This window comes from Brassica napus, chromosome A5, assembly GCF_020379485.1.
Source record: "Brassica napus cultivar Da-Ae chromosome A5, Da-Ae, whole genome shotgun sequence".
NCBI classification, from domain to species: Eukaryota; Viridiplantae; Streptophyta; class Magnoliopsida; order Brassicales; family Brassicaceae; genus Brassica; species Brassica napus.
The window spans coordinates 22,698,922-22,726,343 of record NC_063438.1 but is presented as its reverse complement, the minus strand read 5'-3'; the positions used below and the strand labels follow the sequence as shown (position 1 = coordinate 22,726,343).

At 38.3% G+C, this 27,422-nt stretch overlaps 6 protein-coding genes and 1 non-coding gene across 36 annotated transcripts; 4 read left to right on the top strand and 3 right to left on the bottom strand.

Moving 5' to 3' along the window:
• LOC106452080 (protein high chlorophyll fluorescent 107) lies at positions 1–3,017 on the bottom strand. Its single transcript, XM_013894098.3, has 8 exons — positions 2,406–3,017; positions 2,197–2,340; positions 1,818–2,123; positions 1,673–1,732; positions 1,352–1,597; positions 854–964; positions 573–749; positions 1–475 (listed from the first exon to the last, which is right to left on the bottom strand). Exons 1-8 carry the CDS (start codon positions 2,907–2,909, stop codon positions 131–133), a joined length of 1,893 nt encoding a protein of 630 aa, XP_013749552.2. The 5' UTR covers positions 2,910–3,017; the 3' UTR covers positions 1–130.
• A 1,905-nt stretch (positions 3,018–4,922) lies between these two features.
• Positions 4,923–12,040, top strand: LOC106370906 (phytochrome B-like). 30 transcript variants are annotated; one of them, XM_048779754.1, is made up of 10 exons: positions 4,923–7,424; positions 7,494–8,301; positions 8,394–8,684; positions 8,919–10,263; positions 10,428–10,513; positions 10,575–10,632; positions 10,746–11,013; positions 11,128–11,213; positions 11,478–11,575; positions 11,653–12,040. In XM_048779754.1, the coding sequence occupies exons 1-4, from the start codon at positions 5,264–5,266 to the stop codon at positions 9,169–9,171; spliced, it is 3,513 nt and encodes a 1,170-aa protein (XP_048635711.1). In that variant the 5' UTR covers positions 4,923–5,263; the 3' UTR covers positions 9,172–10,263; positions 10,428–10,513; positions 10,575–10,632; positions 10,746–11,013; positions 11,128–11,213; positions 11,478–11,575; positions 11,653–12,040. The 30 variants fall into 30 exon arrangements, with proteins under 30 accessions (XP_048635711.1, XP_048635689.1, XP_048635706.1 ...); XM_048779732.1 differs by lacking the exon at positions 10,575–10,632 and having other exon boundaries at positions 10,703–11,013; XM_048779749.1 differs by having other exon boundaries at positions 10,589–10,599; positions 10,746–11,213.
• Positions 12,041–12,995: 955 nt separating this feature from the next.
• LOC106400609 (glycine-rich cell wall structural protein) lies at positions 12,996–14,370 on the top strand. The gene has a single exon (XM_048779725.1). It carries the CDS (start codon positions 13,284–13,286, stop codon positions 14,166–14,168), a length of 885 nt encoding a protein of 294 aa, XP_048635682.1. The 5' UTR covers positions 12,996–13,283; the 3' UTR covers positions 14,169–14,370.
• A 22-nt stretch (positions 14,371–14,392) lies between these two features.
• Positions 14,393–16,118, bottom strand: LOC106452084 (probable pectinesterase 67). Its single transcript, XM_013894102.3, has 5 exons — positions 15,866–16,118; positions 15,518–15,680; positions 15,235–15,441; positions 14,910–15,157; positions 14,393–14,812 (listed from the first exon to the last, which is right to left on the bottom strand). The coding sequence occupies exons 1-5, from the start codon at positions 16,114–16,116 to the stop codon at positions 14,647–14,649; spliced, it is 1,035 nt and encodes a 344-aa protein (XP_013749556.1). The 5' UTR covers positions 16,117–16,118; the 3' UTR covers positions 14,393–14,646.
• A 5,079-nt stretch (positions 16,119–21,197) lies between these two features.
• LOC125609025 (peroxidase 29) lies at positions 21,198–23,579 on the top strand. Its single transcript, XM_048779724.1, has 3 exons — positions 21,198–21,498; positions 22,291–22,651; positions 23,062–23,579. The coding sequence occupies exons 1-3, from the start codon at positions 21,253–21,255 to the stop codon at positions 23,469–23,471; spliced, it is 1,017 nt and encodes a 338-aa protein (XP_048635681.1). The 5' UTR covers positions 21,198–21,252; the 3' UTR covers positions 23,472–23,579.
• Positions 23,580–25,232: 1,653 nt separating this feature from the next.
• On the bottom strand, positions 25,233–25,325 carry LOC125609720. Its single transcript, XR_007339869.1, has one exon. It is a non-coding gene; the product is annotated as a small nucleolar RNA snoR118 (small nucleolar RNA).
• A 647-nt stretch (positions 25,326–25,972) lies between these two features.
• On the top strand, positions 25,973–27,074 carry LOC106452086 (transcription factor bHLH147-like). Its single transcript, XM_013894104.3, has 2 exons — positions 25,973–26,113; positions 26,211–27,074. The coding sequence occupies exon 2, from the start codon at positions 26,218–26,220 to the stop codon at positions 26,848–26,850; it is 633 nt and encodes a 210-aa protein (XP_013749558.1). The 5' UTR covers positions 25,973–26,113; positions 26,211–26,217; the 3' UTR covers positions 26,851–27,074.
• The last annotated feature ends 348 nt before the right edge of the window (positions 27,075–27,422 follow it).

The window sequence follows — 27,422 nt, the reverse complement described above, 5'->3', positions numbered from 1 at the left end:
TTGAATCTTATAATCAGAATATTATAAAATTAAAATTGAAATAGACAATTGTTCTTCAAAATTACAAGCCTTCTTCATCTTTACAGTTTATATCCACCCCCAACAAAATAAATGTCCATGTATTGTTCTTTCAAGCACCACTTGTTTTCCCTCTAATGAATCTCCCTAGCCTCTGAGAATCAAGATTAACCTCTATCTTCGACGGATCCAACGACAGTTTCTCACGCAAAAACGCATCTAAGTTAAACCCACTCCCAGTTTCAGTATCCTCACGTCCTCCCACAGAGCTTCCAGCTACCTGACTAGATTGACCATCCTTAGCTCCACCCATGTACTTAAGCGTATCATTTAACTGGCTGTTGTTGTTATCACTGTTCTGACCAAAGTTCAATAGCCTTTTAACCGTGTCTAAAGCCGGGTCAATTATGTCCAAGAACCCCGTGACCCACGTAGCATCATCAACCACCTCTGTCCGCTGTTTTTGCAATGAAAGAAAGAAATAAGCTATCAACATGATGAATACTAAAATAACTCTACTAGGAAGATCGAATGATGTGTAATAAAGAGATTACTTGTTGGAAATAGAGGTTACGGATCTCCTCAGCACGGTCTGAATCTCCTTGGTCTTCCTCAAGCTGTGCCCATGTCATCCATGTTACGTAGCTTTGTGAGTTTATGTTTAGTGATGATCTGAACAATCTTCTTGCTGCTGATAGGTTCCCTGCTCTCTGCTCTAGAACTCCCCACGCCTATAAACACAAAGAACTTTTTTCAGCAAATCTTGAAGGCTAATTTATTACTCCGACAAGCATTTGGTTGATAGGTTTCAGTCCATTGTTATTACAATGTTTACCTGTAGACAACGAGCGGCACTTTCGGTAGATGCGTCAATGGAGAGAGCTCTTTGGTAAAGTTCTCTAGCTGTTGTTGTGTTTCCTTCTTTCCATTCCATCCAACCCCATGCCTAAACCAGTATACACTTTCACCAATCATTGTCTCTTCCATACACACGCTTATAAAGAACTTAAGATCACTAGAAACTGAGTAAAATCCACTAAAAATGGTTTACTTTCTCTAGAATTTGAAATCACTAAAAATGGTATAAAATTTAAAAAAATGGTTTAACTTTCTTTAGAACTTCAAATCACTAAAAATGAAGTAAAATAAAAAAAATGGTTTTCTTTAGAACTTAAAATCACTAAAAATGGAGTAAAATTAAAAAAAATGGTTTAACTTTCTTAGAACTTTCACTAAAAATGGAGTAAAAATTTCTGTTAAACAGAAACTAAATCTTTTCATTTGAGCAGATGTCATGTAACGCACAACCAGATTAAATATTGTAAATACTTACAATCCAAACAGGTTGATGTCTAGGATCAAGCTCAGCTGCTCTCCTCAGTAAAGCCCGAGCAAGATTAGCAGATGAGTGTTTGTACTCCAGTAAGCCAAGGGACTGAAGGAGAACAGGGTCTCTAGGATTCAGCACATGACCTATCTTCAGTAGCTTCCTCCCACGCTCAACATTACCTATCCCAGCTTCAAACACCCCCCACACGTGCCACGCAAACCTATTCTTGGGGCTCGCCTGAACAGCTTTCTATTAAAAAAAAAACATTTTCAGATCATGAAGCTTCCATATGAATACACAGCCTCCACTGTTGTTAATTGTTACCTCAAAAAGCTTTCTAGCAGCTGGGAATCTCTCCTGCTGTATCTCCAACTGTGCCCACGCCTGTTCATAAACAGTGGAGCGCAAACATATTTTGAAACGGCATTGTCCTAAACATGTTATGATAGATGCAAAAAAAACAACTTACCAACCAACTAGCACAGCTCTTGGAATTGGATATGGTGGCCTGCTTAAACAGATACCTCGCCTGCTCATACCTCCCAGCTTTAGCCTCCAGTAAGGCAAGCGTTTGGTATATATACTCGTTTCTTCCGCAAAACTTGAGTCCCTTGGCGAGAAGATTCCTCGCTTTACTAATATTCCCTTGTTTTATCTCCAAGTTCGCCCATCCGTGCCAAGCCGCTACATGCTTCTTGTCAGCCACCGTAGCTGCATCAAATAACTCTCTAGCTCTCCTTACGTTCCCTAATCTGTTCTCCAGGACAGCCCAACACTGTGTTCCAAATCAACATAATCATGAGAAACATAATCATGTCCAAAATCAAGATAAGGGGCTAATATAGAACCTGCCAAATGTATGCATTCTCTCCTTGTGTAGCTTGACACCCTTTCTCATACACGGTTCTTGCTTCCGACAGCTTGGTTTGTTTGGTCAGTATCTTCCCTAACGCCACGTACGGTCTCCCATCCTCCGGCCAGTAAGCTATACACTTTTAAGACCAAACAAGATAGCATAAGAATCGTTACAAATTTATTACAAGAACCAGATGGTTACCTTCTCAAGAATCTTCTCAGCGTCTTTGTATCTAAAACTCCTCGCGAGAAACTTAGCTCTGTACAGAGACAAGTCGAGGTTCACTGCAAGAGGCTTCTCTTGAGCTCTAGCAACAGCAGCAGCCGAGGAGGACGAAGAAGACTCCGATCTCTCCGGCTCGAATATCGGCATCTTCTTGGCTATCTTACTCAAACCAGCATCGATCTTCGCTGGATACGTTTTGTCTCCTTCGTCGTCGCCGGAATTCTCCAGCAGCGGCCGGCGAACTACTAGTACTTCCTCATCCGGAGATTCCTTTCGCGATGATACATTTGAAGAAGACCTGTCGACAACCGCACATAAAGACGTGTTCTTTGATGAGTGGCCGGAGACTCCATGGATTCCGATGTGGATTTTCGCCGGTGGTTTAGAGAGATTCTCCGGAGCGAGGAATAAGAGAGAGAAGGAAGAAGTGTTGGCCGGAGAAGGAGAAGAAGATGAAGAAGTCGGCACCAGGAAGTGCATTGTTTTAAGAAGAAAAGCTTTAACTGATAAAACTGTTGTGAGCGTTCGTGGAGAGGAGAGGGAGACTGCTAGACAGGTTCGGACAAGACGAAGAATGATGGTCGTTAAATTACGATGTCACCCCTGCGTTAATTTTCGATTTTATGTATTTTGAAATAGTAGATATCTAGAGAAGGGTTATTTGGTCATTTTGATTGAGGATACTACTGGTTCCGTATCCCGCCACGTTGGTAGCTTTTTAGATGGCTTAGCTGAACTGGATTTCATTTGACACGTGGTGAGATGTTATTGGTTTTGAGTTCTGAAGGGGATTCTTAGCGGAAAGAAGAGTATACTCCAGTACGATTAGGTGCATGTGTATGTTTGTAGTTATCCAATCATATCTCGTCATAAATCAGACCAAAACAAGAGGTCAACAAGCGTCCACACAGAACCTTCATTTTTTAATGTTTGTTTGTTTCTTCTTATTTTTCCCATGCATCAAAACGATCACATGCACTAGTCATAAATAACTTAAACTGAAATTTCACTTCCGTGGGTACAGTAAGTTGAACATTTTTGTGCTCATGCTTAAATGTTGTGTCATAATGTTCAACACAATGGTCGGTTACGAACTTTATACAAAAAAGGTATTAGTATATGATAGAACTCGAAAGCAAGCAAATGAAAAAATAATTCAATAACAACAACAACAGGAAAAGTGACGAAAGCAGTGACTCAACGTGAAATTGTGTGACCGGGAGCTTGCGGTGAAGTGGTAAGGGAAAGGGTTTGAGATGTCACTTCAGGTTCGATCCATCTGTTATGCAAAACTAAGTCGTATTTTTCTGGTCACTTACACGGATATGGGCTACTGCTTTTCGGCCTATTTGAATACCCGAAAGAGAGTCTATCCGTGGATTGCACCTCCCACCCAAAAGTTAGGTCTGTGTCTTTAATAGATTTGGGTTTAACTTTTTTTTTTTCAAAAAAACGTGAAATTTTAACCCAGTGGTAAAAGGGTTGTTTCGCCGTCCAGGTTTGATTCGTGGTGAAAGACTATTTACAATAGGTTTCCCACAAATAGGTGAAAACACCATAATATTTTTTTTTTTGTAATCTATTTTTTGAACGACCCTTAACTTTCATGCACACGGATTTGTTTCTCATTATCAAATTTCTTATGTTTTATGTTCTTTTGTTGAAATTTCTGTTTCAAAATACAAAATTTATTGAACACTTTGTTCCTTTTTGAAGAAATATAAATTATGCGTTAAATATGGGTTGCACTATCACCGAATAATCCAAACTCATCCCTACGACCTTTTCAGATTTTCTTCAGGAAACAAAAAAGAAGAAGAAGATCTTGTTCAGCCATGAGCACTATCTGGTTTCATTATTTTATATGTTTTGGTTCAGCTGGTTTACATAAGAACCAGCTCATACCAACAAGAAATATACTGCAAACTTGTAGTGCATTTTCATCGAACTACTAGATTTAGACCATCACGGTGATAACCATTCCAATACTTTTGTGAAAAGCCATCGTTTCCAATCTCATTCTAGTGGTTGTTTTACTAATTGGGACACCTCACATTATACCTAACTCACAACCATCAACATTATATCCACGACCAGCTAGCTTTGATATCTTTTCTTTCATAATTGTCAACATGTTTTTGTAAAAAAGATGATCATGATATCCTAAGAAAATAATGAGAATCGATAACCACCATTCAACTTTTCTGATTACGTTTACGTTTCATCGGATCTAGACTTTGCAACGATTTGAAACCAGACAAAGGAACCAAAAAAGTACGATTTGAATTCGATACCACTCCCCCACGGGCCCAGAGGCCACGTGCGCGCACTAGAGAGAATAAAGCATAGCCCACGTGATATTGGGCCAATCTCTTGGATCTTTCTTTCTCAGAACACGACAAAGGAAAAACAAAGTTTCGGGTTAAATTGATAATAGTAAAGTTACGCGGTGATTTCAACAACCACGACAGGTTAGTAAAAAAAAAAAAAAGCAATTTCATCAGCAAAAAAGAAAAAAGAAAGAACGATGGAAAAAGCCAGTGAAGAAGATGACAAAGAGACTCTTCTCTCTCTCTATCACAAACACACAATTGCCTCCTGCTTCATTTAATTGGTTTGAACCGTAGCCCAATTTCTACCTTTTGATATTTATTTTTTTTCACAACAATCTCCGATCCCTATTCTCCTCGAAACCTCACCACTTCTCTCCAGAATATTTCTTTGGAGAGTCCACAAAGAATCTCTCGGCTTCAATTTTCAGCATAATATCTATAAAAGCTCACTCCCTTTTTGATATAATCTGACGTAATCTCAGAAAAAAAACAAGGAGAATTATGGTTTCCGGAGTCGGCGGCGGCGGCGGAGGATGCGGCGGGAGTGGCCGCGGCGGCGGCCGCGGCGGAGAAGAATCCTCGTCAACTCACCGGAGAGAACAAGCTCAATCCTCAGGTACAAAATCTCTCAGGCCACAGAGCCAACCACAAACGGAATCAATTAGCAAAGCAATTCAGCAATACACAGTCGACGCTCGACTCCACGCCGTCTTCGAACAATCCGGCGAGTCAGGAAGATCCTTCGACTACTCGCAATCCCTCAAAACGACGACGTACGGCTCCTCGGTCCCGGAGCAGCAGATCACGGCCTACCTCTCCAGGATCCAGCGCGGCGGCTACATCCAGCCGTTCGGATGCATGATCGCCGTCGACGAGTCCACCTTCGCCATCATCGGCTACAGCGAGAACGCGCGGGAAATGCTCGGCCTCACTCCCCAGTCCGTCCCCAGCCTCGAGAGGCCCGAGATTCTCGCCATGGGAACCGACGTCCGCTCCCTCTTCACCTCCTCCAGCTCGGTCCTCCTCGAACGCGCCTTCGTGGCGCGTGAGATCACGCTCCTGAATCCCGTTTGGATCCACTCCAAGTACACTGGTAAACCGTTTTACGCTATCTTACACAGGATCGACGTTGGAGTCGTGATCGATTTGGAGCCGGCGAGGACTGAGGATCCAGCGCTTTCCATCGCCGGAGCGGTTCAGTCTCAGAAGCTAGCCGTTCGCGCTATCTCGCAGTTACAGTCTCTCCCCGGTGGAGATATTAAGCTGCTTTGTGATACGGTTGTGGAGAGTGTGAGGGACTTAACCGGATACGACCGTGTGATGGTGTACAAGTTTCACGAAGACGAGCATGGAGAGGTTGTTGCGGAGAGTAGGAGAGAGGATTTGGAGCCTTACATTGGTTTGCATTATCCAGCTACTGATATTCCTCAAGCGTCACGGTTCTTGTTTAAGCAGAATCGAGTGCGTATGATTGTTGATTGCCACGCGACGCCGGTTCTCGTGGTGCAAGACGATAGGCTGACTCAGTCTATGTGCTTGGTTGGGTCTACTTTGAGAGCTCCTCACGGTTGTCACTCTCAGTATATGGCGAATATGGGGTCTATCGCGTCTTTAGCGATGGCGGTTATAATAAACGGGAGTGAAGAAGATGGGAGTAGTGTCGCTGGTGGGAGAAGCGCTATGAGGCTTTGGGGTTTAGTCGTTTGCCATCATACTTCTTCTCGATGCATACCGTTTCCGTTGAGGTATGCTTGCGAGTTTTTGATGCAGGCGTTTGGTTTACAGTTGAACATGGAGTTGCAGTTGGCTTTGCAGATGTCGGAGAAACGCGTTTTGAGGACGCAGACGCTGTTGTGCGATATGCTTCTGCGTGACTCGCCTGCTGGGATTGTTACGCAGAGTCCTAGTATCATGGACTTGGTGAAATGTGACGGTGCAGCGTTTCTTTACCACGGGAATTATTACCCGTTGGGTGTTGCTCCGACGGAAGCTCAGATTAAAGACGTTGTGGAGTGGTTGCTTGCGAATCACGCTGATTCAACTGGTTTAAGCACTGATAGTTTAGGGGACGCAGGTTATCCCGGAGCAGCTGCGTTAGGGGATGCTGTGTGCGGTATGGCGGTTGCGTATATCACAAAAAGAGATTTCCTTTTCTGGTTTCGTTCTCATACAGCTAAAGAGATCAAATGGGGAGGCGCTAAGCATCATCCAGAGGACAAAGATGATGGGCAAAGGATGCATCCTCGCTCTTCTTTCAAGGCTTTTCTTGAAGTTGTTAAGAGTCGGAGTCAGCCGTGGGAAACTGCGGAAATGGATGCGATTCATTCGCTCCAGCTGATTCTAAGGGACTCTTTTAAGGAATCTGAGGCAGCTATGAACTCGAAAACTGCAGATGGCGCGGTTCAGCCTTATAGTATGGCAGGAGAGCAGGGGATTGATGAGTTAGGTGCTGTTGCAAGAGAGATGGTTAGACTCATCGAGACAGCAACGGTGCCTATATTCGCTGTGGATGCTGGAGGATGCATCAATGGATGGAACGCTAAGATTGCAGAGTTGACCGGTCTCTCGGTTGAAGAAGCTATGGGGAAGTCTCTGGTTTCTGATCTGATATACAAAGAGAATGAAGAAACTGTTGATAAGCTCATTTCTCGTGCGCTCAGAGGTACATTCAGTTCTCCAACTATGTTGTATTTGCTGTATGGTTATTTGATTATTTTGATGCGTTTTGCAGGGGACGAGGACAAGAATGTGGAGATAAAGCTGAAAACTTTCAGCCCTGAACTACAAGGGAAAGCGGTTTTTGTGGTTGTGAATGCATGTTCGAGCAAGGACTACTCAAACAACATTGTTGGCGTCTGTTTTGTGGGACAGGATGTTACTGGTCAGAAAATCGTAATGGACAAGTTCATCAACATACAAGGAGACTACAAAGCCATTGTCCATAGCCCAAACCCACTGATTCCACCAATCTTTGCGGCGGACGAGAACACGTGCTGCCTGGAGTGGAACACCGCATTGGAAAAGCTCACTGGTTGGTCTCGCAGTGAAGTGATTGGGAAAATGCTTGTTGGGGAAGTGTTTGGGAGCTGTTGCAGGCTAAAGGGTCCTGATGCATTAACCAAGTTCATGATTGTGTTGCATAATGCGATCGGTGGCCAAGAAACAGACAAGTTCCCTTTCCCATTCTTTGACCGCAACGGGAAGTTTGTTCAGGCTCTACTGACTGCAAACAAGCGTGTAAGCTTCGATGGAAAGGTTATTGGGGCTTTCTGTTTCTTGCAGATCCCGAGTCCTGAGCTGCAGCAAGCTTTAGCAGTTCAACGAAGGCAGGACACAGAGTGTTTCACGAAGGCGAAAGAGCTAGCTTACATTTGTCAGGTGGTAAAGAATCCTTTGAGCGGTTTGCGTTTCACAAACTCGTTGTTGGAAGCTACAGACTTGAACGAGGATCAGAAACAGCTTCTTGAAACAAGTGTTTCTTGCGAGAAACAGATTTCCAGGATTGTCAGTGACATGGATCTTGAAAGAATTGAAGACGGGTAAGCTTAGTTGGAATTTTCTATAAAATGGTTTTTGATTACTTGATAGAATGTGACCAGATTCCAAATATTGTTTTGCTCTATTTGATCAGTTCGTTTGAGCTAGTTAGAACGGAGTTTTTACTCGGAAGTGTCATCAACGCGATTGTAAGCCAGGCGATGTTCTTATTAAAGGAGAGAGGTGTTCAGCTGATCCGTGACATTCCTGAAGAGATCAAATCTATACAAGTTTATGGAGACCAGACAAGGATTCAACAGCTCCTAGCTGAGTTTCTGCTGAGTATAATCCGGTATGCACCGTCCCATGAGTGGGTGGAGATCCATATAAGCCATGTTCCGAAGCAAATGGCTGATGGATTCTACGCTATTCGCACAGAATTTAGGTACTTATTTCATTGTTTCAGCTATTGTATCCTCATATCTGTTTTGGTTTTTGTTTGTTTGGATATAGAATGGTTTGGTTTTTGGATCGTTATTTAGGTGGCAGTTATGGCTTGTTTAGACCAGATTGGTAACTTCTACAGGGAACCATATAGGACTAGAATTAGCAGATATTAATGTTTTCAGATTAGCATGTTTGGGGTTCTCTGTTATGTCTCAATTTTCTGCGATTTCAGAATGGCGTGCCCAGGTGAAGGTCTGCCTCCAGAGCTAGTCCGAGACATGTTTCATAGCAGCAGGTGGACGAGCCCTGAAGGGTTAGGACTAAGCGTATGTAGAAAGATTCTAAAGATCATGAACGGTGAGGTTCAGTACATCCGAGAGTCGGAACGTTCCTATTTCCTCATCATACTCGAGCTCCCGGTGCCTATGAAACGCCCTTTGTCAACCGCTAGTGGCAGCGGAGACATGATGTTGATGATGCCATAGTAGTCACACTTATAAGTTGGCAGGAGAGAGTTTGTATCCTTGTTGTATGTGTGTGTTTGTGTGAGAGAGAGAGTCTAACGACACTGGAAGAGGATGGAGAGTTTTTGTTTCCGGTGAGATTAGTAGAGAAGAGGATAAAGTCATCTGCAAGACATGTCCTCTTTTGTTTGCACTGTGTATATTGATAACTCCAAGAGAGGCAAACAAATCAAAAGATGAAGTGATATTGGTTGACCCATCCTTTATAATTGTAACTCATATTAAAATGTCAATTACCATAACCCTTTACAGATAATTAACTAGTACATATTGATGATAGATTACTGTAAATCTTTACAGTAAGTTATATCATACTTGTTCTCATTCATATAAGGGCTGCATAAGGGGTGAGATATTCCAAGAAAACACTACTTAGTTGTTAGTACTAGTTACTAGAGAGATCTATACTATATTAAAAGGGATATATAATCATCAGATAGGACGTCCACGTCAGCTTGAAAAATCGTCCAATAGGGAGCTGTTTTTTTCCACGTCACCATAGCTGAAATGAGGACTTTCGTATTGGATTTCTTAAAAACTTTATTGGTCCACCCAGCCCATCTAGATAAACCTGCTTTCTTCAAGCTTGGCGAGCCTCTCCCGACTCTTCCACTTCATCTTCTCCAATCTCTATCTTTTGTTTTTGCGTTATCTTCTCCTTCCTCGCTTCTCTCCCATGAGAAGCCTCTGTCTTTCCTCTCGATGTCCCTCTCCGTCTCCGAAGCTGCCGCTCCTCCTCCTTTGGCTTCAGCTATTCCTTTGCCTTTTATATCTTCCCTCGGAGATTTGATCTACCGCTTCCGTCGACAGTAGAAGATAAGAACTGTCAGGAGAAAGATGAAGATCAGAATTCCGCCGGCGGCGCTTCCAGCGATGATTCCGATTAGTTTCGCTGTGATCACAGATCTTCTTTATTTTTTCTTATCCACCAATTTCTTGGCAATTTAGGAATTCAGAAACAGAATATTTCTTATGGCTATTTGTTCACCAATTTGGGAGGTCAGCCATTTGGTCAAGTCCCAGTTTTACTAGACGGACATCTAAAGTTGACTGGTAAGTTTTAGAAGTTTGATTACAACTAAACTGATACATTCTTTCGATTTTAGTTATTTTGATAGACATTTATTTTCCTCAGAATCCCGAGCCATATCACTATACATCGAGAGTGCTCATAGACATTTATTTTCCTCAAACTTTCCCTAATGACAACTTTGCAGCCTCATTTATCCTGAAGACAGGCAGCTCAGAATGTAAAAATTGAGGTCAACTGATGGGCGTCCATATGCTGCTGCTAGATTCCAAGGTATTTTCATTTACCCCTAATTTTATCTTTGTTGTTGGTCTGACTATATCTTCTATTCAAGCGTTTTCTTCTCAGGTTAAGCTTAGGTACGTTTTATGTGATCAGTTTGTTTGTGAAAGGTATGTGAGCTTACACCTCCAGTCACGGGCATATTAAAATTTACTCTCTTTTACATGTTTATCTAAACAGTTTTGCAAAGAGATTTCCGAAAACCCAATTCACTCTGCTCCAGTTGCAACCAAAGGCATAAGCGTCAATGAACCTGTAATATGGATGGTTTTGGGAGAGGTGATGCCCGACCGAAGCGTTGTTGGTTGGATTCTTAGGGATGTGAAGGGAGAAATGAAGTGTCTTAGAGGAGCCCCATCTGTTTCGAGGTCCTTTACTGACTTGTGAGATGAAGCAGAAGCATTGATATGATATGGAGTGTTATTTGTATACTTGGGCTATAAGAAATTCAGCATTTTACCACCTTGGCTCTGACCAATGTGAAGTTAGAGGTCAGCTGTTTCAAGGAAAGTGACGTCTCATAGTTCAATTTATACTTTTGTTGATTTTGGTGGAACGAATGGTGTTATTTTAATAATGCCGAGATCTGTTTGATGAATTTCTAGGAGGCTAGGAACACTGTCAAACAAGAGGGAGCCATTTACAAGATCAGTGGCTTTGATGTTGCAAGAAGCAACACCCACTTTAAACTGTCAGATTCAAACGTCCTCATTTACTTTAACAATCTTAAGAAGTTTTTTGAAATAACAACTCCACTTTTTAGATTTGGTGACTACAGACATCATATGGCATTAGCAAATACTAATACTCGGTTGCCAAGTAAATTGGTGTATTTTTATTGTCCCAAAAATTCGAGATTTATCATACAAAGTTTAACCTTTGCTTTGTAGACATCCTAGGGTTTGTTGGTTTTACATATTTTTTGTTTACAATCTTCATCTACTCTTCACTACAGCTCTACAACGATGTGTCTTAGTGTTTTTTGACGAACTGTGTCATGCATCTTTTCTTTGATCGCCATCACGTCCATGTGCAGCAACATTTGCAAATCATGTAAACCTTATTAAACTATTACTTTGCACTCTTCTTTATTAACATAATGGCTCACATGTTTTAATGGCAATGGACAGGGAGGGAACGATTTTCCTGGAGATAAAACGCCTGGTGTCAAATATCTTCCCTGCAGCTGCTCTGATGGAGAAAGGTCAAATGGTAATGACCAGAGCAACGAAAGTGTGTAAACCCCTCGAACCTGTCGAGCCCATCCGGTGGAGCAGCTACAGTTGCAGAATACAATTGTGAGCAGACTATCATGATGAAGACCCGGTTCAAGTTGCAGGAAACACACTAAAGAAGGCACTCACCGAGTAATTGCTAAGGCTATCGAACTTGAGACCTCACTATTTCCCTTTTGCTTCATTGCAGTATTGTTTATAAAAAAAGAAATTCATAGTTTGTTTTGTTTCATGGACCATGTTTGCAACTTCTACCACAATTAAAACTTATTATTACTTATTACATTCACGTGTTTACAGATGTCTTCTAATCCTCTTAAGCTTCACTAAAGTGCCTTTTTTTAATCTCAGCTTATGGTTTCTTCAAATTTCTTATTCATTTCCACCATCTTAATTATATAATCTCTAAATGGAATAATAAAATAAATAGTAATTTTTGAAAAAATATAGTAAAATTTAATACTATTTTAAATTAAAATAAATTAAAATTTCAAAAGTTTGTTAAACTTTAAATAACCCTTTAAATTATTTGCTCACATGTAGGTACTATTTGGTACTTAATAAAATAAATTTCAAATGTTGTTTTCTCTGTATATTGTCCACATGGTACTTAATAGTATTCGAATATTCTCTAAATGAAAGATCAACTTTTTTTATGTTTAAATTTTAACTAAATTAATTTTGTTACGACTATCGGCTTTTTATTCTACTTTTATTGAATCAATTAGTCACAACTACTTATACGATTTCACTTTGAACTAAGCAACTTCACAACAAAATAATACTATATAGCCGATAACCACTATCAAACAGATAGGAAAAATATATCATTGTCTTTCAACATATTTTCATTTTCATATTTTTGAACATATTCTATTTACTAAGACCATAAAATAAACTGTAAATTCATATAATAAAAAAATATACGAACTCGGCGCGTAGCGCCGGAAAATACCACTAGTTAATAATGAAAATGATAGTGGGGGTTGTAGTTAATGTGGCTACCAAATCCAAAGTAGTTGAGAAGCTCTAAATGTGAAAGAGAGTACGATTTTCTCAAAAATTGATTACATCCTCACCTTCCCACCACTGTCTCTCTATAGTTTTATTTGGGAATGGGAACTAGTCTTCGTTTTGAATTTTCTCGGCATGTTAGCTATAAGCTGTATAGAATACTGAAGTCGTAAAGTAGGAGAACATGGAACTAAATAAAAGATGACAGGTTATGTATGATAGGAATAGGAGATTACTATAAAAATGAGGCAACTTGGGGTTCACTCATTAATTGCATCGTAGAAAAAATGAACATGAATGATTGGGACATGAGAACATGTAGAAACAAAACGCGGTGTAGGAAGAAGATGTTGAAGAAGGCCTCTCTCTCTCTCTCAACCATATCTCATAAATGCTCTCTCTATCTCTTTCTCTGCGTGCTATATAGTGTTAGTAACTAGTCAGGTGAGATATAGCAATTGTATACTGATCAAGCGATCATTAGCAAGATAGTAGAACAACATATCAAAGATATGGGGAAAGTATCTTTTGGGTTTTTGGCTTTGATGCTTGTAGTGGTGGCGATCGGGGTTGTAGAGTGTAGGAGATTTGAGAAGGAGACGTTAGGAGGTGGTGGTGGTGGACTTGGTGGTGGTTTTGGCGGCGGCAAAGGTTTTGGAGGAGGCATTGGTGGCGGTGGAGGTGCCGGTGCTGGTGGAGGTTTTGGAGGTGGTGTAGGAGGAGGCCACGGTGGCGGTCTAGGAGGTGGCATTGGTGGAGGCCACGGTGGAGGTATTGGTGGTGGCGCAGGAGGTGGTGCTGGTGGAGGACTTGGAGGAGGCCATGGTGGAGGAATTGGTGGTGGTGCCGGAGGAGGACACGGTGGTGGTATAGGAGGTGGGGCTGGTGGAGGACTAGGAGGAGGCCATGGTGGAGGTATTGGCGGTGGTGTTGGAGGAGGACACGGTGGTGGTCTAGGAGGTGGTGCAGGAGGCGGTGCTGGTGGAGGGCTAGGAGGAGGCCATGGTGGAGGTATTGGCGGTGGTGTTGGAGGAGGACACGGTGGAGGTATTGGCGGTGGTGCAGGTGGAGGGGCCGGAGGAGGATTTGGTGGTGGTGCAGGCGGAGGATTCGGAGGAGGGGCTGGTGGAGGAGCTGGCGGAGGATTCGGTGGTGGTGCAGGCGGGGGTCACGGTGGTGGTGCAGGCGGGGGATTTGGTGGAGGATCGGGTGGAGGATTCGGTGGTGGTGCCGGTGGAGGAGCTGGCGGAGGATTCGGTGGTGGTGCAGGCGGGGGTCACGGTGGTGGTGCAGGCGGGGGATTTGGTGGAGGATCAGGCGGAGGGTTTGGTGGCGGTGCCGGTGGAGGAGCTGGAGGAGGATTCGGAGGTGGTGGTGGTGCCGGTGGTGGATTTTAAATTTCTTGGTACTTAAAATATTCATACAAAATCTATTCTTGGCTTTGAACTAAGCTTGGGCTAGTTACTTATGTACCAAGTCATACGAGAAGAAAGTATATCATTTATCTTTTGTGATTTATTTTGCAAGAATAATCATATCTAAAAAATGTAAAACCTTTTTCGAATATTTACAAATCATTTTCGTTGGTTTGTTAATTAATCACTCGGAAGACTATTTTGAAATTGAAAGATATAATTTATAACTTAGGTTACATATATTGTTAAAAAATGGAAACTCTTACATAATGTGTTGAAACACATAAGAGTTTTTCCAATCACTCTATAAACATTGTATCAGAACAAAAAGAGATATCTATTTCGTATAGTAGTAGTAAGAAAAGGTGGGGTTCTTCTTTCTTCATTGTGCTTTTTTCCAAACCACACCAAAACGCATAACGCCAAAGTCAAACGCGAAACACGCACAGCATAAGGAGCTCTAAGACTTTTGCTGAAGCCAAACAGGAAGCCATGCCGTTCCATCAATGAAATCAATGGACAAGAAAGACTCAACTTCTTGTTTGGTAAGTTCTTTGGCCCAACTTGATCTACGTTGCCTATCAGCACCTGGTCCATGACACTTATACTCTGCGTGGTATAAGTCCCTGATCAAAGTGTCAAGAGTGGTTAGTATAAAACATGAACAATATAGAAACTACTTTTGCCACACAGGTGAAAAATAAATAAAAATCAGAGACTAACTTGGTTGAGCCGTCGTAGCTCCAGTTGGTCCAACCGTCAGGGACAACGGTCTTGGAAAAGTAAGTCTTGGCAAAGATGACCCGAGAGTACGGTCCTTTGGCCCTTCCCAAGTAAACTTCATCGATTCCGTACACTTTGCCTCTTATGAAAACATAACCAGTATTTTCCTCTGCGTTTTCCCTGTGGTGTGCTGTGATTGACCCGTAGGGTTTCACCCTCTTGTCCGATATCACAAATATCTCACAGTTCTATAACAATCATTACAATCAGTGTTATTAGTATAGTCTAAATGTTTGAGAGATTGTGTAAATGGGGAAAAATATACGTTGAAAATGGAAGTTGCACGACCGAAGATGAAGTCGATAGAGCCTTGGATGTAACACTGATGGTAATAATGTCTACCTTTGTTATCAAACAAAGTGTTGTGCAAGCTGAAGAACGCACAATGATAAAACGCAACTTTGTCGGCAGCCACAAACGCTGCCACGGATTGGTTATCAGACGTGAACGCCATTCCGACCGGTGCATCATTCTGTATATTCATCACTGATTGTCATTAACGTGATTTAAAAAAAATCGAAATCGACAATTGTGTTAGACATATATACCCTGATGGTGATACCAAAAGCAACGAAGTGATTAGCTTCGACTTTGAAAGTGGCTGAAGCAACATTATCGACCGAGCTTTGCGATGATTCGATGACCGTTTTTCCTCTTCCGTTACCTCTCATAAATATGAACGGCTTGTTCTCCGGAATGTGCACTCTCTCTCTTTTTCCCCAAACAAGTAAAATAACATCAAATTTCATAATAGCAATAGTAATGCTGCATTTAGTGATCTTTCAAGATTACTATAAGTTGGTGTTACATATATGCATGTTATAAAACATGCATTGTGCACAGTGCATATGAAATAATCTAATTTAAAGGTTAAACCTCGAAAAAACTATACGTACTTGTAGATTCCTTTACGGACATGGACGATAATCCAATTAGAGTTACCAACAGGGACAGCATCAATGGCTTTTTGAACCGAAGTGTAGTCTCCTTTGCCTTCAATATCGACAATTATCGATCTGTTTGTTGCGATTTTTTCAGTTAAAAGCGGTGCGTCCAACTTTGTCGTTTGCATTGCGGATGCGTCTGAACCCCATACGGACATTAAAATCAGGGTTAGGACAAGTATCATTCTTGTTCTACAATCCATCTTTTTTTGGGGGGTTTTACTCTCTTTTTTCTTTATGAAATGAGATTGTGAGAAAGATATTATATTGGTGAAGGAAGAGGTTAAATTTAAGAAAATAGACTTTTTAAATTTAGGGTGTTTCGTTGCATTTGTTTTGTTTTTGGGAGGTAAGGAATTTTGGAGGTAGAGATGGGTTTTTTCTTAGGCATTTATTTTTATTTTTAGTTTAAGACATTTATTCTGATCAATGGGCGAAAAATACTTTGAGGGATGTTTCTATCTTTGGTGACAAAAAAATAATGATTGTTGTGTAATGGCACCACACGGTATAAAACAAACATGCCTTGTCCACTAAAATTATTAAAACCTAATTATCCTCTCTGATCAATACATTGCTATTGACTATTTTCATTATTTTCTGTACTTATCATTCATATAATATTTACCCTACCGTTCTTATTAATAGTCATATCGTTTATAATCGAGGATACGTCCTCTTTCGCATAACGATGTCTTCGTGATGATTTGATATTTGATATTATGAGTAATGAACGTGTGTACACATAGTTGCTGCAAATTTTCTGAAAGGCATTGTTGGTAATGGGACTTCTCTTAGCCTCTGGTGGGACACCTGGACACCTAATTACGGACAATTGATCAAATTCCTGGGAGGTTCGGGTTAGGGCTTAGGGGTTAGGATTAGGTGCTAACTATGAATCTAACGAATGGTACTACAAGAAGTACATCACTCATCGCCCATGAAAATCTTAAGTAAAACGGCAAAAACCCAACAATAATATATGCCATTCAAAGGGAATATATCCGTCAAAGTGAATAAATTTTCCTCAGTATAAAAATTAATGGATATAAAACGAAGATCTCTACCTGATAGTTTATATGTATTTTAGTATATGAAAAACCAATAAATGATCATTCTTTAATAGAATAAAGCGTTTCTCTCCATAGGATACAACGCGGAACATGGACATGGTGTGTGGTTAGTTCTCCATAAGATACGACAGAACTTCAATGTACGCGGTCCTAGGAGTTCAATGAACGAATTTTGGCGATGTAAGAAATTTTTTTCTAATTTCTCGATCAAGTGTATTTTAAGAACACAATATAAAATGGCGGACAAGCTTACACACGGTGATATGAATTCTCCTTCTGCTATGCTATATGTTAATTCAATACCTCTGTTTTAGTTATCCGAATCGGTGGATACGTCTTACTTAACTGTAGTTATTGTTGTCAAAAAAAACTTCAATGTGTGTCACCAAAGAATGTGAGCATGCACTTGCCACTGTTTATCTATCTGGTGAATCTTTGAAAGATAAGGTTGCAACTAGCTGTTCGGAAGGATTTTACCATTAAAAATGAATCTAGATCTTTTGGGACTCCAGCCTTTTTATTGTGGTGTTTTAGCACTCAATCATGAATCAATTGGTGATAAGTGAATTGATCTAACTTTTGTATAACTTATTTTAATCTTAATACGTTTTCGATGTATGATCTTTTCTGCAACACAAATTCAATAGATTTGTTTTTAGAGTATATAAACCGTGGGATTAACCAATTTTTTTGTTAAGATGATTGAGTTAAATGATAGAGATTGTTTTAGTATGAAAGATACGTAATATACTAAGAGCATCTCCAATGTAAAACTCTATTTTTTCCACTAAAATGGAATAAAGTGAAAATGAAGTAAAATTGCTCCAACCCTACTTCATTTCCTACTCTATAATGGAGTGATGAACAAAAAAAAATGGATTACTCCATTTATGGAGTAAATTTCATTATGCAGTAAATTTCATTATGAAGTGATATATAAAGTTGGGTTGGAGCATTTCTTACTTCATATTCACTTTTACTCTATTTTAAAGAAAAAAATAGAGTATGGACGGAGATGCCATAATATCCCTTTTTACTTGCAAACATTTATGTTAATCCATAAGAATGTGTGTTTGGAGGAAAGAAACTTGAGGTCAATAATTTTCATATGTACAGTGTATATGGATCACAACTTCACATGAGATGTAGTAAGTATTAGTCGTTTTCAACGTATTAATGCAATTAATTTGGCAAAAGAAATAGTTTGGCATAGCTGCGATGAGTGCGGGGCCAATACATTTGTTTTAAGAAGGTTACTAGATATTGACCCGCTCTCTCGAGGGCGGGTATATGTTTTGTTTTAATTTTTTTTTGCCTAATATAATTTATATGTTTGTGTGTTTGTATAATCATATTTTTGTATGATATAAATTTAATAGAATAGATAATTTTTGTAATTGTATTAAACAAATCAAGTCTCATAAGTATGTACTTGTGTCTTTCCTTGTATCATATATGTATTTTTTTATAATCATATTTGTGTTTTTATATGTGATCATATTTGCGTAATTTTTTATAAAAAATGATTAGTAAAGTATTTTGATAATTGTATTGAATTTATTATAGTGTTAAACTATAAATTTGTGACATAGCCTTTTAGTTTATTAATATGGTACTTTATTTTAAAACAGTAATTTAAAAAAAATTACAAAGTATTGTTACAATTTTGTTTAGTAATAAAACAGTAATTAAATAGATACATTAAATCAATTAAAAAAATCATAAAATTGGAATTATTTAATTTCGTATATAATTATAACTACATCATTATTACAGATAATAATTTGTATAGCAATTAAAAATGGGTTATGTAAATCAAAGTCCATGGCCCAATTATAATGGGTTTCGTAAATTAAATGTCCATGGCTCAAATTCTTTTATCCTGATAAAACCTTATGTGAGCTTCTATTGTCTTAACCACACTGTGGGAACGATATTTATAAAGAGAGGATAGCGATGAAAACGCTAATAGTTAAGAAAAAAAAATCTAGTTTTTAAGTTTAAAAATTGTTACAAAATATGAGGGCATATTTTACGGGATTAAGGAGTTAGATAACAAAATTTCAAAATTGAGTTTAGAATAATTGATTGATTCTTAGAATGTTCTTGTTTGTTGGAGATATAATCAGAAAAAATTAGATATGCTCCATATTATTAGGAAACAATCAATATAACTAAGGTTATGTATTATTAGATATCGTAAATATGGTGGTAAAGTCCAGAAATATATTAGTAGGGAATTTAAATGGTGGTAAAGTCGAGAAAATAGATTTTAAGTGGTCCCGATTAATAGAAAACAACTTGTAATAACGGAAGTTACATAATAGAGGTTCCCTACTATTAAGGAGTGGTAGTTATTTTTGAAAAAAAAAAGAGAATGTGGTGGTTAGTTTCGAAAATTAAAAAGGTATAGTAGTTATCACGTTAAAAAGGTATGTATTGTTAAAAATAGTTGTTGGATCCAACTTTTATCAATGGGTCAAACAGGTGTTTTAATATAATAGATTCAATAAGGGATATATTTTGTCCACAACAAATTCAGAAGCTCACTTTAATGAGAATGGGAACATAGAAGAAGAAGAAGAAGAAAGCTACAACTTTAAGCCGTTAATATTGCTAATTGTGAAATTGGCTATACTATAGTCTAGTTAATATAACTTAGAATTGACGTATTTTACTTCTCGTTGACAATATTAGGCCCTTTAATTATGTCGATTGCTAGCTAATAAAACGATTAATCAAAACATGTTTGGTTCTTCTTAGCAGAATCCATATATATACGGTTAAATTCTTATCTACTTTATACAGAAAATGATATCGAAGCATATCAAATATGACTTAATTTTCGACGTATCTTCTTTTTAATGAAATTATCAAATATAACATTAACGGATACTCTTGTACGCTTGTGGAACTGTGTAGTGTAAACTACAAAAAAAGTTGTAACGTTTTGTGGATCTAAAAAGGAAAAAAACAGAAACAGTTTTTAGGATCACAGATTCCACGTTTGGAAAAACAGCTAGGGACATTCATTTCACCGAAAACTCGTAGTAATTACTCTCACCAACATTACTCTTTACTCGTCTTTATCAGAACCATATACTTTTGTGTATCGTTTTTGTGTTCGGTTCTTTTTTCTGAACATATTGATTGCGATTCAATTTTTTTATAGCTTACTTAGAAAGCTTATCTGAATTCATCCAATACATCTTCCTTACACAATTATTTCAAGGTCATTTACATTTTGTTTTCTCAGAAAACATTTCACTAAAAATTTTGAAAATATATTCTCTTCCATGCCTCTTTTAACTTAAGCAAGATATTAATCAGGCACTTGTCTATTGTTGAAACATCTAATCAAGTGATTGTTAATTAGTAGTATAAACTAAAATGCTAACAAAATTATATGATAATTTAAATATAGTTTTTTTTTTTTGTGCACTGATAGTTTAAATATAATAAAAGTAGTAAGTATATGCTAGAGCTTTCTAAATGTTGATTCTGTACACAGTATAAACTAAAATCAATGTACATGTAGATAGATAGTTAATATATATGTATACATGTCACATTATGATAAACGCTTACGTGAAACTAAACCTAACTGGTCACATTATGCATGTTGCTCTACTCATTCTTTGTCTTGTCTTCTCAATCAACTGTTTCCACCTATAAACATTAATTGAACCAAACCGGTCCACTGGGTTCACTGCTTTTTTCTATCAACTATTACTGAAATAAAAAGATGAAAAGAATGAAACAGTTGGGTTTTTCTCTATCATTGAAACTATATATACTTTCTTCAACGTAATATTAAGTTTCAATAGATTCGGTCGAGAAGCTCTAAACCACGCTTAAATCTATACCAACTCTGGCCGGTCTTTACTTCTGTTGGCATTTTAATTATTAATGTCACATCGCTCCAGCAAAATTGTATAAAGCAGGCTTCCTTTTCACTTAAATTCGAATTAATCAACCGAAAATTGAGATCAACCGGCGTAATGGGGATTCAATATGGCTTTTTCTTTTGGTTCGTGAAATGAAAGCATGAACTTCCAAATTAATAACCAAACTTAAACCAAAAATCGAACGAAACCGGTCGGTTAACATCAAATTAATGTCGTATTCCTTTAATTTTCGGTTGGGATTATTAATGTCACGGCTATAGCTTCGGCTTCCTATATACATACACTTCCAAGTGCAATACGAAAGTCATTTTCTCTTCAATCAACTCAAACTCCAGTTAAAGAAACAACAAAAAAGACGATGATGAAACCAAAGAGCATAGCTGCAGCTTTTGCATCATGTTTTCTAATCATAAGCTTGTTATGCAGCTGCATTAGTGGCGACCAAAATGAGACCAATTATGAAGGTCTATCTTACAATTACTACGAGAAAACATGTCCAAGACTCGAAGAGATCGTGAGATCTTCAATTTCACCAATGTTTGCTCTTGATCCTACAGCTCCTGCCGCCTTGCTAAGGCTTATGTTTCATGACTGTCAAGTTCAGGTTCTCTACCTTCCTACATCCATCTCTCTCTAGAATCGTTTTCAACTCGATGTTAGGGTTTTGGTTTGAAAAGTACTAATTTGTTAACTATGTTATGTATTCTATGAATACTTTGATAATTAAGTGAATAAACATACATGATCATATATGATTCTTTTGGTTATAAATAAGGACCTAGCTCGTCTAAAGTAGTGTCTTTCGGACATGAACTTGAACTTTTGTTTTTTCTGTTGTTTAATGTGCTTTTATGTATATACAAACAAAAGTTTGAGATCGATGTTTTACATGTAATTTATATATAGAGTAAATTAGCTAAATATACTAACAAAGGTGGGATATCATTGAATGGGGGGAAAATGGTAATGTTGGGGGGAAGAAAATTGGAGGGATATAGAGTATGGAGTGCAAATAGGAGAAAAGTGGTGTGTAGAGAGTACAAATTCTCTTTATATATTTAGCTGTGTTCAAAAAAAAAAAAAGGTTATATATTTAGCTAACTATGTAATTTATGTGATAGTGATTTGTATATTTAGAAGATAAACAGGACGCGGAAATTTCGCTAAGATGATCACTTTACTTAGCTAAACATGTCATGGTCCATTGGACCATTGTGTAGGAACAGGAAGTCTTGGACCATTGTGTAGGAAGCAGGAAGTCTTTTCATTTGTTTCCATGCTAGCTATAACACTCAATTTTATCATTTGTTCTCGGTCATATTTATTACAGACTGATCATCATTTAATCAGTTGTCGAAAGACAAGTGTGTGTTTACTTTGCTACTTCATTTAACAGGGATGTGACGCATCTATCCTAATCGAGCCAAGTGGGGACCAGCAGTTCACTGAGCTTGACTCAGCCAAGAACTTTGGAATCAGAAAGAGGGAACTGATTGGCTCAATCAAAACCTCATTGGAGGTCGAATGTCCTCAGCAAGTCTCTTGCTCTGACCTCATCATCCTCGCCGCAAGAGAAGCTGTCGCTCTCACTGGTGGCCCGCTCATCGCAGTGCCATTAGGAAGAAAAGACTCTCTCTCTACTCCCAGCAAACACGTGGCTGACTCTGAGCTTCCTCCCTCTACTGCGGATGTCGACTCTATCTTAAATCTCTTTGCTGGCATAGACATGACCATCGAGGAGTCCGTAGCCATTATGGGTATATACATATATTTATACTCATTCCGTTCATAAAAAAATATATACTTTATACTGTTTTCATACATATTAAAAATATAATAAATATTTATGATTAACTCTATTATTTATTTTTATTATATATTTTTCAATTATATCAACCATTAATATTTAATTAATTCAAATTTTAACTAATATTTTTTAAAAAATTACAACTTATAAAATATTATTTAAAATTTTAGAAAATCTATCTTTATAGAAGAAAAATAAATCTAATTTTCAGAAGGAATATAATTATAATAAACGTATACAATTATATATAATATATGAATTATGGGCTCTATATATTTATTTCTTGTAACAACAGTTTTGGATTACACATATTTATTTCATATCATAAACACTTTTTGGTTGGTTTTGTTTGATTTGTAGGTTCACATTCAATAGGAGTGACACACTGTAACAACGTATTATCGCGTTTTGATAACGAAAACGCGACGAGCGCAAACATGGATCCACGTTTTCAAACGTTTTTGCGAGTTGTTTGCCCAGAGTTTTCTCCGACATCCAAAACAGCGGAAGCTACGTTTGTTCCCAACGACCAGACTTCGTTGATCTTCGACACAGCTTATTACGATGATTCCATCGCGGGACGTGGTAATCTGAGAATTGACTCGGAGATTGGAGTGGACCCACGCACACGCCCGTTTGTCGAAGCGTTTGCGGCTGATCAGGACCGTTTCTTCAACGCCTTCTCTTCCGCGTTTGTTAAATTGTCTTCTTACAAAGTGTTAACCGGGAATAATGGAGTAGTTAGAAGCGTGTGTGACAAGGTAGATTGACGTATATTTATAACAATAAAATATGTTATACTGTGTTAAAAAGAAACATAGTGTGAAGCATATTGTTGATATATATTGTTTGTTGATATATATTGTTTCACAAATTCATCATAAGTTACTAAACAACGAGAGCTATACCAAACTGGTTAACAGAAAAAGGTTAATATAAAGAAACTATGGCAGGAATAATACAGAAGAAAAAATTGAAGAAAAAAACAAAGAGAAGGAAGTCAGGAACAATGGATTATCCAAAACACCTCATTGTTCTCTTGACCATGTCCATAATAAGTACTGCCAGTCCCGGCTTTGGACTATGGCAAGTGGGGGCAATGGCCCTGGGCCCAAGGGTCCAAAAAAAAATTTAATGTAATTTGACTAATTGTAAAAAGTTCATTTTAGTTTGTTAAAAGACCAAATAGTTTTATAAACCTATAATAAAAGGCCCATAATCAGCTAAACCTAATTAACCTACAAAAACACAAAACAAGAATATATTCTATTCATTGATCAGTTAGTGTGATCCCATTTCAAAGTAGAGGTTTGTTTAATTGATTACATCTATATCTTTTACTCTCTTATAGTTTATTGTTTCAGGTCATAAAAATGAGTGGGCACGATACTCATCAAAGAATTGATCACAATCAAGGCAATGGAATGAAGAAATGTTTTATAGAAAGAGTCCATATTTCAAATTTCGCCCAAGGCTATAAAATAGTTTAAGACGGTCCTGAGTACTGGAACCATAACTCAAGCACAGAAGAGGAAAGTGACGATTCATAATGATATTGGAGGGGGTTTTTTGCTATGGTTTAATTGTAAATCGGGGAATAAGAAACTCGGAGACCGGAGGTTGGCACCAGATGGATAATGGCCATTTGACTTTAAACCTGATGTCTTTGGCCGTACTTTATTCTTTTGCAGGTTTAGTTGGGGGAACGAGTGGCATCATTTTGATATTTATAAACAAAAGAGAGATAGAGAGTTTGAGAAATTTGGTTGCAGACAATGTGAATGGAAGATACGAAAAAATGGACCTTGCAAACTTAACAAAAACAATGGAATGTTATGATGTTTGTTTTCCTTGGAATGCTAAAAAAAAATTAATGAAGCTTTGATTTCTCTGTGTATAATTCTTATTGTTAATGACACATATAATAACATTCAGATAATAATAAAACAAGTATCATGTAAGCTAAATAACAAAAAAAAATCATAAGGATGTTTAATGCGTGCTATTGATAACTATAGAATGAGCTCTTGTTAAGCTACTTTTTAAACCATGATATTATCTGCAGTAGCTTTACGTAGACATAACAAGATAGGGGACATTGATATAATCAAGCGTCGTTATAGTTAAGGGGTAATTGATATAATCAAGCGTCGTTATAGTTAAGGGGTAATTGATATAATCAAGGGGTCATAAGTTCAGACTTGCAGAGCCAGTGGAAAGACCGTTGATGTCTGCAATGCAACCCCAACCATACTATGTCATCCTCTGCACCCCAATGATTCGTTCCTCATTTTTGCATCTGATGGTCTTTGGGAACATTTGAACAACAAAGAAGCAGTTGAGATTGTACATAACCATCCCCGCTCTGTAAGTTTCTAGAGTAACTTGTCTCTCTAGCAAATTGTCTACTTGCACCGAGGTCCAGTACAAATGTGATAAGCATATCTCTGATCATAGAAATAATAACTATGTTTAACCAAGAAACACACAAAAAGAAAGAAAAACGGACGAATATATAATGAAAAAATTGAAAATCAGATTAAGCTTTCTAGGCTGCGTTATGCATCAAAAAGAAGTTGAATGTCAATCAACAACTCAGAGCCCAGTGCATATTCATCACCTTTTCTTTCTTTCTTTTTTATCAAATTCATCACCTTTTCTAATTAGGATTATTAACATGAAAACAAATGTGTAAAAAAATATTAAGGATCCTCAGAGTCAAAATGCTTATAGCGTTTCATCAATTCTCAAAGATTTCATGCCATCATTGGATCCTTAAAGAAACATGCAAAAAAAAAAGAAGAACGAAAAGATATAAAATCTAGCAGGAACTTATTCGCTACGCCTGATTTTACATAGGCAAAGCGACTCAACGCCCTTGCTAAAATTTATCGCCACCCTAGTACAACATCCCATAGATATCAAAACTCTACAAGATAATCAATCTAAGAGGCGAATCTAATCAAAGAAAAAAAGATTATTCACATATAAAAAAGGTGATTTACAGCATACATACACGGGAGAGGTTGGACAAAAAACTCTGCTGAAAGTGTTTCTTATTTATACATGGGATATGATTGAGCTAGGGTTTTGTGGCCGTTAATGGACCTTAGTGAAATTGATTAACGGGCCTTTTAATTCACTATTGGGCTTCCTCAAAGAAAACCCATAAGTCCAGTTAGATTTTTTCTCCTATAGGTCCGTGTTTCCATCTTCAAACAAAAACAATATTATAATTCAACAGGATAGGATAGTGCATCACATGGGGGAAGAGAAAGGACTAATAGTATAAAAATACGATTCGTTGCTTTCCCTTTTGTTAACAAAAAAAAAAAAATCATCTTTCCTCTCCACATCCTTTCTGACACCTCACCTCTTCTTCCTCCGTCCCGTTCCGTTCTCCACAAAAAAGGTAAACACTAATCATTAATCATCTCTCTCGATTATATTCATCTCTTTGATTTTTCGATTCTTCCTCGATTCCGATCCATCACCTCTGACTTGATCAGCGATTGAATGGACTCCATCTCTCCGCTTTCCAATCAGACGACGACGACGACGAGCTCTAGCTCCGATCTCTCTCGCCGTAAGCGTAGGAAGAAATCTCCACCGTCTCCGCCTCCATCGTTGGAGAAATGGAGATCGGAGAAGCAGCAACAGATCTACTCCACGAAGCTCGTCCACGCTCTTCGCGAGCTTCGAATCAGCCAACCGTCGCCAAATCCTAACGGCAGAGCCGTGCGCGAAGTCGCCGACAGAGCGTTAGCCGTCGCGGCTAGAGGCAGAACGCTATGGAGCCGAGCGATACTCTCCAAAGCGGTTAAACTCAAATTCAGGAAACACAAGCGGCAGAGAATCGCGAACCCGGCGTTGACTCAGCCGGTAATCGCAACCGGGAGTCTCAGGTCGAAGAAACAGACGGTTATGAGGATTAAAGCGAAAGGATTGCCAGCTGTACAGAGGAAAGTTAAGGTTTTGAGCCGGTTAGTTCCCGGTTGCCGTAAACAGACGTTACCGGTGGTGTTGGAAGAGACTACTGATTATATAGCGGCTATGGAGATGCAGATTCGCGCCATGACTGCTCTTCTCTCCGCCGTCAGCTCTCCGACAGAACATGAAGAGGAGGGACAAACACATGTGCTTGGTTAGTTGGCCAAACTGTCTTTTTCCTTTTTTTTCTTTATCAAAAATTTAAAAAACAAAAAACAAAAAATGTTTCTCATTATTTTTTCACTGTATCGTTTGCGGGTTTGAATATTTTACTATTGTGTCATTTTACCAATTTCATCATGTATATCCATTTTTTTTATCTTGAATATCTCTGTTACAGTGATTGAGCTCTGTAATCGTAATAAATTTCAGTTTCTTGATAATCGTGGAAGTACATTTCAGTTTAATCAAAGATAGCTGTACATGATGACAAGATCGAGTTAATGTTTAGGTGTTTGGTTAATTAATGAGATATGAATTGGAGGGCAAATGCAACAATGGGAGATATGCTTAAAGATTTTTGTTTTGTTATGTTTGGAGTTAGGTTGGTGATTGGAATTGAATTCGCTTTGTTATATGACACTTATATGATTGTTTCTTTTTCTTCTTTTGTATATGGTTATTTGGTTAGATTTTGGTGATGTAAGAAGGTTAAAAAGGAAATAAAAAAACTAGAGAATAGATCACATGGCTGAGAAAGACATAAAGACATGAACATAAATGACTCAGTC

What these genes read in the sequence shown, in the direction of transcription:
- LOC106452080 (XM_013894098.3), bottom strand. Translation starts at nt 2,909, where the DNA reads ATGCACTTCCTGGTGCCGACTTCTTCATCTTCTTCTCCTTCTCCGGCC. An exon ending in GACATCAACCTGTTTGGATT is followed by an intron (nt 965 to 1,351) that starts GTAAGTATTTAC and finishes ATACTGGTTTAG; the next exon opens with GCATGGGGTTGGATGGAATG. An exon ending in GTGCCGCTCGTTGTCTACAG is followed by an intron (nt 750 to 853) that starts GTAAACATTGTA and finishes TTGTGTTTATAG; the next exon opens with GCGTGGGGAGTTCTAGAGCA.
- LOC106370906 (XM_048779732.1), top strand. Translation starts at nt 5,264, where the DNA reads ATGGTTTCCGGAGTCGGCGGCGGCGGCGGAGGATGCGGCGGGAGTGGC. An exon ending in CATTTCTCGTGCGCTCAGAG is followed by an intron (nt 7,425 to 7,493) that starts GTACATTCAGTT and finishes TGCGTTTTGCAG; the next exon opens with GGGACGAGGACAAGAATGTG. An exon ending in CTTGAAAGAATTGAAGACGG is followed by an intron (nt 8,302 to 8,393) that starts GTAAGCTTAGTT and finishes CTATTTGATCAG; the next exon opens with TTCGTTTGAGCTAGTTAGAA.
- LOC106400609 (XM_048779725.1), top strand. Translation starts at nt 13,284, where the DNA reads ATGGGGAAAGTATCTTTTGGGTTTTTGGCTTTGATGCTTGTAGTGGTG.
- LOC106452084 (XM_013894102.3), bottom strand. Translation starts at nt 16,116, where the DNA reads ATGGATTGTAGAACAAGAATGATACTTGTCCTAACCCTGATTTTAATG. An exon ending in GTCCGTAAAGGAATCTACAA is followed by an intron (nt 15,681 to 15,865) that starts GTACGTATAGTT and finishes TTGGGGAAAAAG; the next exon opens with AGAGAGAGTGCACATTCCGG. An exon ending in CTTTTGGTATCACCATCAGG is followed by an intron (nt 15,442 to 15,517) that starts GTATATATGTCT and finishes ATGAATATACAG; the next exon opens with AATGATGCACCGGTCGGAAT.
- LOC125609025 (XM_048779724.1), top strand. Translation starts at nt 21,253, where the DNA reads ATGATGAAACCAAAGAGCATAGCTGCAGCTTTTGCATCATGTTTTCTA. An exon ending in TTCATGACTGTCAAGTTCAG is followed by an intron (nt 21,499 to 22,290) that starts GTTCTCTACCTT and finishes TTCATTTAACAG; the next exon opens with GGATGTGACGCATCTATCCT. An exon ending in GGAGTCCGTAGCCATTATGG is followed by an intron (nt 22,652 to 23,061) that starts GTATATACATAT and finishes TTTGATTTGTAG; the next exon opens with GTTCACATTCAATAGGAGTG.
- LOC106452086 (XM_013894104.3), top strand. Translation starts at nt 26,218, where the DNA reads ATGGACTCCATCTCTCCGCTTTCCAATCAGACGACGACGACGACGAGC.